The following is a 12026-nucleotide window of genomic DNA, read 5'->3' as shown; positions in this document are numbered from 1 at the left end:
TAACCAAAATCATCTAGGAAATTGGGCCATTATACTGAAAGTTTTGGGGGCCTTGGAAATATGTTTCTGATGGGTTATGTATGACTGATTTTTATTGGTAGGGAAGTTGGAGGAGCTATCCACAGTCATCTTGAAGAAGGAACAATGTAATGAAAACTCATTTTAAAAGCTGAAATTATATATTTTATATATATACACACACACATACATGTATATATAAATATATATTATATCAAATATAAATATATAATACTATTGGTATAATGTTATATATTCTATAAGACTATATTATAGAATATATAAAATATATAATATTAGAAGTATTATCAACATAATATAAATAATTTCAGCTTTTAAAAGCCTCAGTAAAATAAGTTTCCATTACATTGGTCTTTCTATGAGGTAATTGTGGATAACCTCTTCAATTTCTTCACCAATAAAAACTAGTACTAAAAGGAGTACATATATATATATAATATATACAGATATATTATATATGTATGCGTTTGTGTATGTGTATTCACATTTAAAATGTTTCCCTTGTATCTACTTGACATGCACATTCATCAGGCATTTGTGTTGCACTCATAACTGGATTAGCAGTGGCAGTAATATCCTTATTACCATCTATCTTTTAAAATCCACTTGTCTTTTCTCATGATTCTTTAGAAATCACCTGTCACAAGCCAGATGTTTCACATGGAAAAATTGTCTCTGGATTTGGACCCATCTATAATTACAAAGACAGTATTGTGTTTAACTGCCAAATAGGTTTTGTTCTCAGAGGCAGCAGTGTAATTCATTGTGATGCTGATAGCAAATGGAATCCTTCTCCTCCTGCTTGTGAGCCCAGTAAGTATGGACTATGATGGAATTTCAATGTTTGGCATCTAAAGGTACCCAGTACTGTTAATATGGGTATACTTGCATGCATAGGCCCACTATGAATTACAGTAAAAATTTACATGTAGATCAATAATTTCCTTTATCTTTTTCTTGTTGGAAAGAAGAATGATTTTAATGCACTCTGCAAGGTCATATATCATCACACAAAACTGCCACATACCACAAGACTGTGCACATTCCAACCTTAAAGGGAGGTGTTAACATTGTAGAGATTATGGATTTGTATATTTATTTCAATAATTTTCTGGAATTTGATAGAAAATTGTCTTATTCTGACAAAATCATTATACTATTATAATTACTTTGAAAGACAAATAATAAATTATCCTGAGGAAAAATGCCTTTTATAACTTGTACAAAAGTATTGTGTGAACTGGTTATGATTCCAACACTCTGAAGTTATAAACTCATGTGGATTATTAAAAATAATGACAATAGTAATAATGATAACTTGGCACTAGACTAGGTGCATAACAAGGATAAACTTGACAAATCCTCCCAACAATTGTGGGCACTATGATTATCCTTATGTTACAGATGAGAAATTGTTCACAGATGTTAAAAGATTTGCCCAAGGTTATACAACTGGTAAGAGAAAGAAGCCACTGATGCCTTGTGCTCTAAGTTTTGCCCTCACGAAATGTCAAGAACTTCTGGGGATTTCTGGAACAGTGGTGGAGGAGTTTGGGGAAACCTCTCTCCTGAAGAGGTATCCACCAAGCTGGTCAAAATCAGCAAAGAAAGCCATTCAAGGTCTCTGGAGAGTGATCAATGGGATTACAACAAACTGAGAAGCATTTATTCAGCAAAAATATGGAGACTTGATAGGAACAGTGGGAGGACATTGCATTAGAACTAGGGGCTGCAACAGCTCTACCTTGTGGGAGGATGTTTTCTGTGGGCTCATCCCACAAGTGGCAATTCCCATCTTCCCCAGCTCCCTGGGGTAAAAAAGTTATTTGGGGTGGATTTGGCAGCCAGTGAAAATTATATGACAGTATTTTTCAAAGATCCATGCTGTGGAAGTCAAATATTGAATAGGTGCCAGCAAACATGCATCAGTGTCTGTTCCTTCACCCCCAACTACCATTATATGGGGGGGATCTAAGTGGGGCAGCTGGTAATAAGTCAGCCCCCCTTCTTCATGGCTCTATGTTGCAGAAGAACTATTCCAGTTGGCTCAGCAGCCAAGTGGCATCTGCAATCTTCCCAGCTTCCTAGAATGGAAGAACTATTATGGGTAGGTTGACAGCTATGAATATTGGCAGTTATTATTCTCCCCAGCTCTGGGTTGTGGAATATGTGTACTTGGTAGTGGGTACAGCTGGGTGGCAGTGCCAGTTCCTACTTCCCCCTTTTCTCTTCTTACAGCTCCTACACTGTAAGAAGAACTCTAGTGTAGTGCCTGGGTAAGAATGAGTTTTCTAATTTCCCCCAGCTCCTGATCTATAGGACAGACATTCTTCCAGGGCAGATTTGGAGCAAGCTTCAAAGACTGTAAACACTCTGCCCCTTTCAAGGAACTTTAATTGGATTAGACTGTGAAGCATATTATGCCCCAGGGAGTTGCTGAAAAAAGTAGAACAATCAGATAAAAATTGCTGGAGGCCAATTGTTGTATGTAATACCAACAGAGGTAGACCACCCAAAGACTCAATGAGAAAGAGACAAAGAGAAAACCAGAGTTATCTCTGGCAGTTAAAAAGACTGTGTACATGCCCAAGTCTGTGCTCTCTGAGGCATGCTGTTAGATGTTGCACACTTTGAAGGAAATAGACTTAACTGAACTAGTCCAATTATGTCACTAAACAAACAAGAAAATGAGGAAACAACAACAGATTCTAAAGGTGGTAAGGGAGAATCAATATCCAAAGTTGCTGCAATGTATTATCTAACATGTTCTGTTTTCAACAAAAAAAAATTGTCAGACGTGCAAAGAAACAGGAAAGAGTGACCCATGTAAAGGGAAAAAGCCAACAATAGAAACTGTCTTTGAGGGAGCCCAGAGACTGGACTTAGCAGAAAAGTTCAAAGAATTACAAAGCAGCTATTAAAAATATGTCCCAAGAACTAAAGGAAACAATATTTAAAGAACTAAGTAAATGTATTATGACAGTGTTTTATCAAATAGAAAATACTGATAAAGATAGAAATTATTTTAAAAAGAAAATGGAAATTCTAGAGTTGAAAAACACAATAAGTAAAATGAAAAATTCAAAACAGGAACTCAACAGTAGATTTGAGTTGGAAAAAGAATCAGTGAATTTGAAGATAAATTGAGATTATGCAATCTGAAGCACAGAGATGAAAAGAATGAAGAAAAATAAACAGCATCAGAGAAATGTGGGACACCATTAAGTGTACCAACATACGTATAATGAGAGTCCCAGAAAGATGAGAGAAAGAGAAAGGAGCTAAAAAACTATACAAAGGAAAAATGGCTGAAAATATCACAAATTTGACCAAAAAAAAAAAACCCAAACAAAAAAACAAAACAACACATTAATCTACATATCCAAGGAGCTTGTTGAACTCAAGTAGGATATTGCAAAAAGATCTAGACCTGGAGACATTATAACCAAATTTTGAAAACCAAGAATGAAGAGAATATCTTGAAAGCAGCAAGAGCAACACATCATGTACAATGTAACCCCAGTAAGATTAACATCTGATTCCTAATCAGAAAGAATGGAGGCTAGAAAGCAGCTAGATGACACATTCAAAGTGCAGAAAGATAAAAACCTCAACCAAGAATCCAACAATGTATTTTGCACTTACATATATTACAAACTGCACAATATATTTTTATAATTATTGTTTTATATAATTTCATGTTTCATGTCTTTTATAGTAGCTGAGAGAAGGAGGGCAAGTATATATTTATAGAGTTTATTATGTTAATCTTCTTATTCATCATTTCTGGCTCTCTTTATTTCTTCCTGTAGATTCAAGTTACCATCTGGTGTCATTTCTGTACTACAATACAGCTTTGTTCCCTCTTACCTTTCTTGTGATGTTATTGTCAAATATATTGCATTTCTGTATGTTATAGGCTTAATAATGCAATTATATACATATTGTTTTATGCAATTGCTGTTTAAATCAGCTAAGAGAAGGAAGAAGTAGTAATATATATTATATTGTGTTTCAGATTACTGACATAATGACCTCTGCTGATGCTCATTGTTTTACTGTGTGGATTCAAATTACCATCTGGTGTCAATTGCTTTCAGTCTGAACAATTTCCTTTAGCATTTCTTGTAAGGATAGCCTTCTAGTAACAATCAGATACCACTTCACATCCAGCAGAATGGCTATAATAAAAAAGATAGATAATAACAAATGTTGGTGAGGATGTGGAAAAATTAGAACTCTCATACACTGCTAATAGGAATGTAAACTGGTGTGACCATTTTGGAAAAGAGTTTTTGCAGTCCCTCTGAAGTTTAACCATGGAGTTACCATATGACTCTAATTACCCTCCTGGGTAGATACCCAAGAGAAATGAAAACAAATACCCAAGAGAAATGAAAACATATGTCCACACACTAAAATTTTACATGAAGATTCATAGCAGCATTATTCATAATAGCCAAACAACCCAAATGCCCATCAACTGAATAATGAATAAACAAAAAGTGGTTTATCCATAAAATGGATTATATCATTTGGCAATAAAAATGAAAAATAAAAAGTACTAATGTATGCTACAACATGGATGAACCTTGAAAATATTATGCTAACTGAAATAAGCCAGCCACAAAAAGTACATGTATTGTGTGATTCCATTTATTTAAAATGCTCAGATTAGGCAAATCCATAAAGAAAAAAAACAGATTAGTGGTTGTCAGGACCTAGGGGGAGGTGGAAATAGGGAGTGACTATAATGAATATGAGGTTTCTTCTTGGGTTGATAAAAATGTTCTGAAATTAGTTAATGGTGATGGTTGCACAACTCTGTATATACTAAAAACCATTGAATTGCACATTCTAAATGGGTGAATTTATTTGTTGTGACTTTAATCTGAATAATGCTGTTAAAAAAGAACTTTTATATTCCATTTCAAATGTCTGAAGATAAAATGTAATAAACAGCCAACGTGGTAGATGTTTGCATTATATTTCCATATCATATGAATCAGTAGCATTGGGAAAGAGAGAACAGGACAAGACCCAAGGCCCAGGCTCAAAAAATGCTTGGAGCTTGGTTTTTTTCTTGCCAAGCCATTCTTGGTATTATCTGGATGAGGGGAACGGCTCCTGTTTATTTTCCCCAATCAATCAGGAAACATAGTTAGATTTGTTTGTGAGAGTTTTCCTGCCATGCTTCAGTTCAGAAACTAAAATCTCTGAAGTGTAAAGAAGAGGAATGAGAATTAATATTATTATGCTTGGCACAGCACGTGGAAACCACTTGGGAGTGCCCTTAGTAAAGAGCCTCTCTGGAGGTATGCACATTTGAGCGAATGTCCATGTGTGTTTTCTGGTGTGGTTGATACATCAGGCCTTGCAGGCTGGTTCCAGGCTGAATGAACACATGACCCCCTTTGATAGGACAGACTTATTGACTGCTGTGGCAACTCTAGTAATAGTGTCCTTTTGTTCTTCTTCTTTCATGAGCAGATAGTTGTACTAATTTAACAGACATTCCACATGCTTCCTGGGAAACATATCCTAGGCCGACAAAAGAGGATGTGTATGTTGTTGGGACTGTGTTAAGGTACCGCTGTCATCCTGGCTACAAACCCACTACAGATGCACCTACGACTGTGATTTGTCAGAAAAATTTGAGATGGACCCCATACCAAGGATGTGAGGGTGAGTTTTTGTTTTTTAATATTTTTGTATATTAAATGTCCAGTATGTGCTAGGATTCTCTACCTTAAATGAATATAATTTTATCCCTCACAACAAATTTAGAATTAAGTTAATTCAACAGATTAGTAAACTGTTAGTGCCAGAAGGGGACCATAAACATGTTACAGTTTGAGGCTCTGAGAAATTGTAACCTTTCCTTATCCCAGTTCAGAATCAAATGAGAAGTAGACACAGAAGTCAAACATTATGCAGATTATGTATTAGTTTTCTTACTGGTAAAACTAGAATGGAGAATACAGCTCAACTATTGTCAGAGTCAGGCTTCCTTCATAGCTCTTACCTCCCCAGTATGGGCTTTGGGGTGTTTGGCAGAAGACAAGTTTGTGAAACAGTCATGAACGTAACCAGCTGCAAGGTGACTTGTGTCTCATGCCTCTTGAAATATGAGATGGCAGGGCTTCCTGATCTGCCTCTAGAAGACAAATCCTGACTCGTGACTCGGTATTCTCACTTCGGAAGGATAGAAAGGAGACTTTCTCCAGTTTCTGTGGTAGGAGACGCACCTCTTTTATTTGTGGAAATGAGTGAGGGACTGAACGACAAGTGGATACTATTTTATGAGCCTCAGTGGAACAGACAAGAGAGGAAAAAATGGTTTCTTCTATCCATCTATCAGAACCTTGCCACTTTAGAGGTGAAGACGCTGAGGCCAAGAATACAGGGAATTTTATGCTGCATATCAGAATTTGAACAATGTGTGAAATGCACAAATAATGAAAAGTGGTAGTTTAGATCAACCTGCCAGAAGATTATTTATTTCATATTCAGACTTAACAAAGTTTAATTGCAGTTATTCAGACTCATTTTGGGGAAATAGAATAAAAGATTTTAATAAAAGGACTGAATTAAAAATATACTTAATAAAACTTACTGCCATTACTTAAATAACAAAAAGTATTGCTTATAAATGTTTAAAAACTTCCTTTATAGTTGTATTTAGGCCAGGTGCAGTGGCTCCTACCTATAATCCCAGTACTTTGGGAGGCTGAGGCGGAAGGACTGCTTGAGCCCACGAGTTTGAGACCAGTCTGGGCGATAGAGTAAGACCCTTGTCTCTACAAATAATTTAAAAAATTAGCAGGATGTGGTGGCACACGCCTGTAATCCCAGCTACTCAGGACGCTGAGGTAGGAGGATAACTTGAGGCTAAGAGGCCAAAGCTGCAATGAGCTGAGATCATGCCACTGCATTCCAGCCTGGAAGACAGAGCAGGACCCAGTTGGTTACATTTATTTGACCCACTATGGTCTTATTGATTTAATTATTTAATAAAGAATATTTTTAACCATTTTAAAAGCAGAAGTGAAGTAGTATTTATCCAAGTTATGAAACCTGATCAAATGTGAATTTAGACTCATGACTTACATATTTAAAAGTATTTTCTACACTGCAAAGCATTTCATAAATATTATTGTTGTTATAATATCCAAACCATATGATTGCTGAATATTTTTATTATAATTCCTAAACACATGAGCACTGGAAGTGTTTGAGTATGTCCAGAAGACCCCATTTTAATACTGGTCGAGTTACTGACATGGAGAATGTAATATTTTATTCTGCTTTGATGTTTTCTCTTACATTAGGCAATAGCAAGTTTTTTTTTTTGAGAAGGAGTCTCGCTCTTTCACCCAGGCTGGAGTGCAGTGGCGCGATCTCGGCTCACTGCAGGCTCCGCCCCCCGGGGTTCACACCATTCTCCTGCCTCAGCCTCCCGCATAGCTGGGACTACAGGCGCCCGCCACCTCGCCCGGCTAATTTTTTGTATTTTTAGTAGAGATGGGGTTTCACCGTGTTAGCCAGGATGGTCTCGATCTGCTGACCTCATGATCCGCTCACCTCGGCCTCCCAAAGTGCTGGGATTACAGGCATGAGCCACTGCACCTGGCAAGTTTTTTCTTAAAGTAGTTCTACTAATGAATAAAAAATTATGTCCCTATAGCAGCTCTTACTGTATTAAAAAATTAAAGAAGTTGGCCAGATGTGGTGGCTCACATCTGAGACCCCAGCACTTTGGGAGGCCGAGGTGGGGAGACCACTTGAGGCCAGGCGTTTGAGACCAGCCTGGGTAACATAGTGAGACCCCTTGTCTACCAAAAAATAAAAAGCTTAGTGGGTGTGGTGGCACACACCTGCAGTCCCAGCTACTCAGCAGGCTGACGTGGGAGGATTGCTTGAGTCCAGGAGTTTGAGACTGTAGTGAGCCATAATTGTGCCTGAGTGATAAAGCAAGATCTTGCCATTTAAATGGTTATTTCTCTTAAATTTTGCATCAAAAAAGAAAAATCCTTGAAATAAGCAGTAATTTAATTTTTTTCATATGCTTTAGCTGTTAGGTGGATATAAACTTTTGAAAACTTTCTTCTTCCTTGTGACTTGAGAAGTATAAGTTAATAGAAAGTTTAATAATGAAGTCATAAGTAAATGGATGTTGTTTGTCATTGCCCTGGAATAATTTTGAAAATTTACATTTTTGTATTGGTTAAATTTTTTTTTAATATTTTTTGTTTTTTAGAGTCTCACTCTGTTGCCCAGGGTCTCACTCTGTTGCCCAGGCTGGTCTCAAACTCCTGGGCTCAAGCAATCCTCCCATCTTGAACTCCCAAAGCACTGGGATTATAGGCATGAGCTACCATACCTGGCTCTTCATATAGGTTTAATCCAACTTTTCATTTTCGAGGCTCCTAATGAAATGCTTAGTTGGAAGGAAGTAACTGGATTAGAGGACTTTAGCAAATAAGGGTGAAAAGAGCAGACTCGGAGTGTCTTGAGTCTCCTTTTCTGTTTCCCCAATCTCTCTTCAGTGGTGAGATCTTCCAAAGGCGGAAATGAGGTTGTTAGCCATAGAAGCTTCCCCATGGTGATTTTACTAACCATGCACCTCACATTTTATTTTTCAGCATTATGTTGCCCTGAACCAAAGCTAAATAATGGTGAAATCACTCAACACAGGAAAAGTCGTACTGCCAATCACTGTGTTTATTTCTATGGAGATGAGATTTCATTTTCATGTCATGAGATCCGTAGGTTTTCAGCTATATGCCAAGCAGATGGCACATGGAGTCCCAGAACACCATCATGTGGAGACAGTAAGAGTTCATAGAATTATCTTATTCTGGGAGTTTCTTCATATCAGTGTGATAGAGATTATTAAGAGAAGGTTTAAAATTAGGTACAAAAATTCATATACCTTGCATGATTCTTGGAATCGGTCCAACTTTCTCCTTCTTCCTCATTGTGTGTTCCCTTTCTTTTGGCCTCCTCAGTTTCTTCTTTTCTGAATCAGTGAAAATAGACAACATGTAATAGATAAGCTAGACTTTTCAAGTACTGCATTTTGTTTCTTCATATTATTCTCTTTCTTCCCTTATTTCTGGTCCATATGTCTCAATCTGCAGAAGAAGAACTGTCGAAATCTATTGAACCTGCCTTTCTGAACTTGTTTCCTTCTTCTTCCTCAAACAGCGGCCTTCTGTTGCCTCTGAGCCCTCCAGTCAGACCATTACCCAGTGTGGAATGCCTCCTTCTGCTTCTCCAAAAGGCTCAAGTGGGCCAGGCATGCTGGCTCACGCCTGTAATCCCAGCAGTTTGGGAGGCTGAGGTGGGGAGATCACCTGAGGTCAGGAGTTCAAGACTAGCCTGGCCAATATGGCAAAACCTGGTCTCTGTTAAAAACACAAAAAATTAGCTGGGCATGGTGGCAGTGGGCCTGTAGTCCCAGCTACTCAGGAGGCTGAGGCAGGAGAATCACTTGAACTCGGGAGGCGGAGGTTGCAGTGAGCCGAGATCACGCCACTGCATTCCAGCCTGGGCGACAGAGTGAGACTTTGTCTCAAAAAGAAAAAAAAAAAAAGGCTCAAGTGTTAACGCATTCCACCCTCCTCCCTTTGTGTTTGATATCTCTATCTAGCGATGGTGAGGGCTCATTACCCCTATTAGGAGCCCAAAGTGGCCAGGCATTAGTTGCAGCTTATCCATCAATAGGAAAATTCCTATCTCCCACTTGTAGAAATGTTCCACTTTGCCAACCAGGTCTTTTAAACCTGCAGGTCCCAGAGCTTCAGAGATGTGAAGCACAAATTTCCCAAGTAGGTCACTTAGAGTGGTAGCCAATGGGGCCACTCATGCTTCCATCCCCTGGTTCCTGGACCCATGCATTTATTTTATTGGGGACCCAGAGCCATAGAAAAGTCAATATGATTCAAAATAAATACAGCATTTTGGAAGATAGTGTCCCATCACTGTCAAGCATTGCCTCCCAGCTGGCACTTCAACTGTGCCTTTAATTGGCCATTCAGTGTTTTCACAGGTTGGCAGGTTCTGATGATGCAGTATGTGATTTGAGTAGTGGATTCCGTGAGCATGGTCCCAACAACACACCTTCTTTGCTGTGAGTGGGTTTTCTAGTTGGATGTAGTGGATCCTATGCCAATGCCAATTGTTCAGACACTCTATAACCCTTAAGATGACCGTGCTGACTGAGGTTCTGCAAGGAAGAAAGGCAAATCCATGCCTGCAATATTCGTCTAGTTCTATCAGAATACACTTCTCTTCCTTTCATGGTAGAAGAGGTCCAATGTAGTCAACTTGCTAGGAAGTGGCGTTTTGGTTGCCTCAAGTGATGGTATCATATTAGGGACTTAGCATTGTTGTTGGCAGGTTGGAGATTCAGTGACAACAGTGAGCCTTGGTGAGTGGGAGCCCATGCTGTTGGGCCCATGCTTGTCTTCCATGCATGCCACCACAACCACTCTGCGCCTCTTCCTCTTGTGCCAGCACCCATGAGGCCAATAACAGAGAATGGCTTACTTCATCTGGCTGAGACTATTTTTTTTTTATTTGGTTGTTTAATACCTTTTCTATTGGAGATGCTCTGGTGTTAACACACAAAATAAAGATCTTCACACTTCCTGCCCACTCTCAAATGTCCACTTATCTGCTCCTACCCCAGATCTCTTTGTGCCCAATCTGCCAATCTTTCTCCTTACAGGATTAGGACCTTGACCAAACAAGCCATTCATTCCATGCCCTGAGTCCTAATTTAGCCTATCCTTAGGCCACTTTCTTTGGGTGCACCATCTATAGCACTTCCTTTCAGGAAGATTACCCCTTACAAGTTGTCTTTCAGGACTGACCTTGATTGGGCTGCAATGCAGCTTCCATTCATTTTAGCTTGTACACACCAAAGGAGTGAAGGGCATGCCATTTCAAAATATGCTGAATTGGTATGTTGAATATTTCAAGTGGAAAACATTAGAGGAATTGAAGTTTCAGAAAGGGCTAGCTGTCCTGTCTCTTTTTGCATGCACAAGACATAAAGATTGCTCTGGGAACAGTACCCTCCCCCTACTAGAGCAAGAAAATAGCCCTTATCACCAAAGACTGGGAATTAGGGGCTGCAGTGGACCTGAATACTAAACTTCCCAAAGTAGCTTTTATCTTCCACTAGTTTTACAGCCCCTCCCTATACATCTCTTAGTGACTCTCCTAGAAATTTATTACTCCTAGCCAAATCCTCTTTGTCCTGTCATTTCTTCTCAAATTTATTGTTCTTTGTTTACAAAGTATAAAATATCTTGCTTTGGCCACTTTTTCAAACTTTACCCTCTTGGGAAGATCCCCATGTATGTATAAAATTTGTGTGCTTTCCCCTTGTTAATCTACCCAGTGTCAATTTGATTTCCAGATCCAGCCGAAGAGCCCACATAAGAGCTAAGGGGATTGGGGTGGAGGTGATCTCTCACTTCTCTACAACACATACTGTGAACCCAAAATATCTGAGACAGGTCTCAATCAATTTCGAAAATTTATGTTGCTAAGGTTAAGGACACACCTGTGACACAGCCTCAGGAGGTCCTGATGACATGTGGCCAAGGTGGTTGGGGTACAGCTTGCTTTTATACATTTTAGGGAGACATAATACATGTAAGATTTACACTGGTTTGATCTGGAAGGGTGGGAGAACTCAAAGTGGTGTCGGGGAAGGAGGAGTGGGGCTGGGCTTCCGGATCATAGGTAGATTTTCTGATTGGCAATTGGTTGAATTATTATCAGAAGAAAGGAATATCTGGTTTATGATAAGGGGTTGTGGAGATATGTTTTGTTTTGTTTTATTTTGAGACAGAGTTTCTCCTTGTTGCCTAAGCTGGAGTGCAGTGGTGCGATCTCGGCTCATGGCAACCTCCACCTCCTGGGTTCAAGAGATTCTCATGCCTCAGCCTCCTGAGTAATCAGCATGGGAT

General features: G+C 38.8%; 1 protein-coding gene across 1 annotated transcript in view; it reads left to right on the top strand.

Moving 5' to 3' along the window:
* Positions 1-12026, top strand: part of C4BPA (complement component 4 binding protein alpha) — a 43473-nt gene that overhangs the window by 24221 nt on the left and 7226 nt on the right. Inside the window, exons 7-9 of the mRNA XM_055234379.1 lie at positions 670-852; positions 5530-5724; positions 8685-8873. Coding sequence (XP_055090354.1) covers positions 670-852; positions 5530-5724; positions 8685-8873 — 567 coding nt within the window. The remainder of the gene's footprint in view (positions 1-669; positions 853-5529; positions 5725-8684; positions 8874-12026) is intronic.

The sequence above is a fragment of the Symphalangus syndactylus genome, chromosome 19 (assembly GCF_028878055.3).
Source record: "Symphalangus syndactylus isolate Jambi chromosome 19, NHGRI_mSymSyn1-v2.1_pri, whole genome shotgun sequence".
NCBI classification, from domain to species: domain Eukaryota; kingdom Metazoa; phylum Chordata; class Mammalia; order Primates; family Hylobatidae; genus Symphalangus; species Symphalangus syndactylus.
Note: the sequence above shows the minus strand (reverse complement) of the source record. Positions and strands in the feature narration are given on the sequence as shown.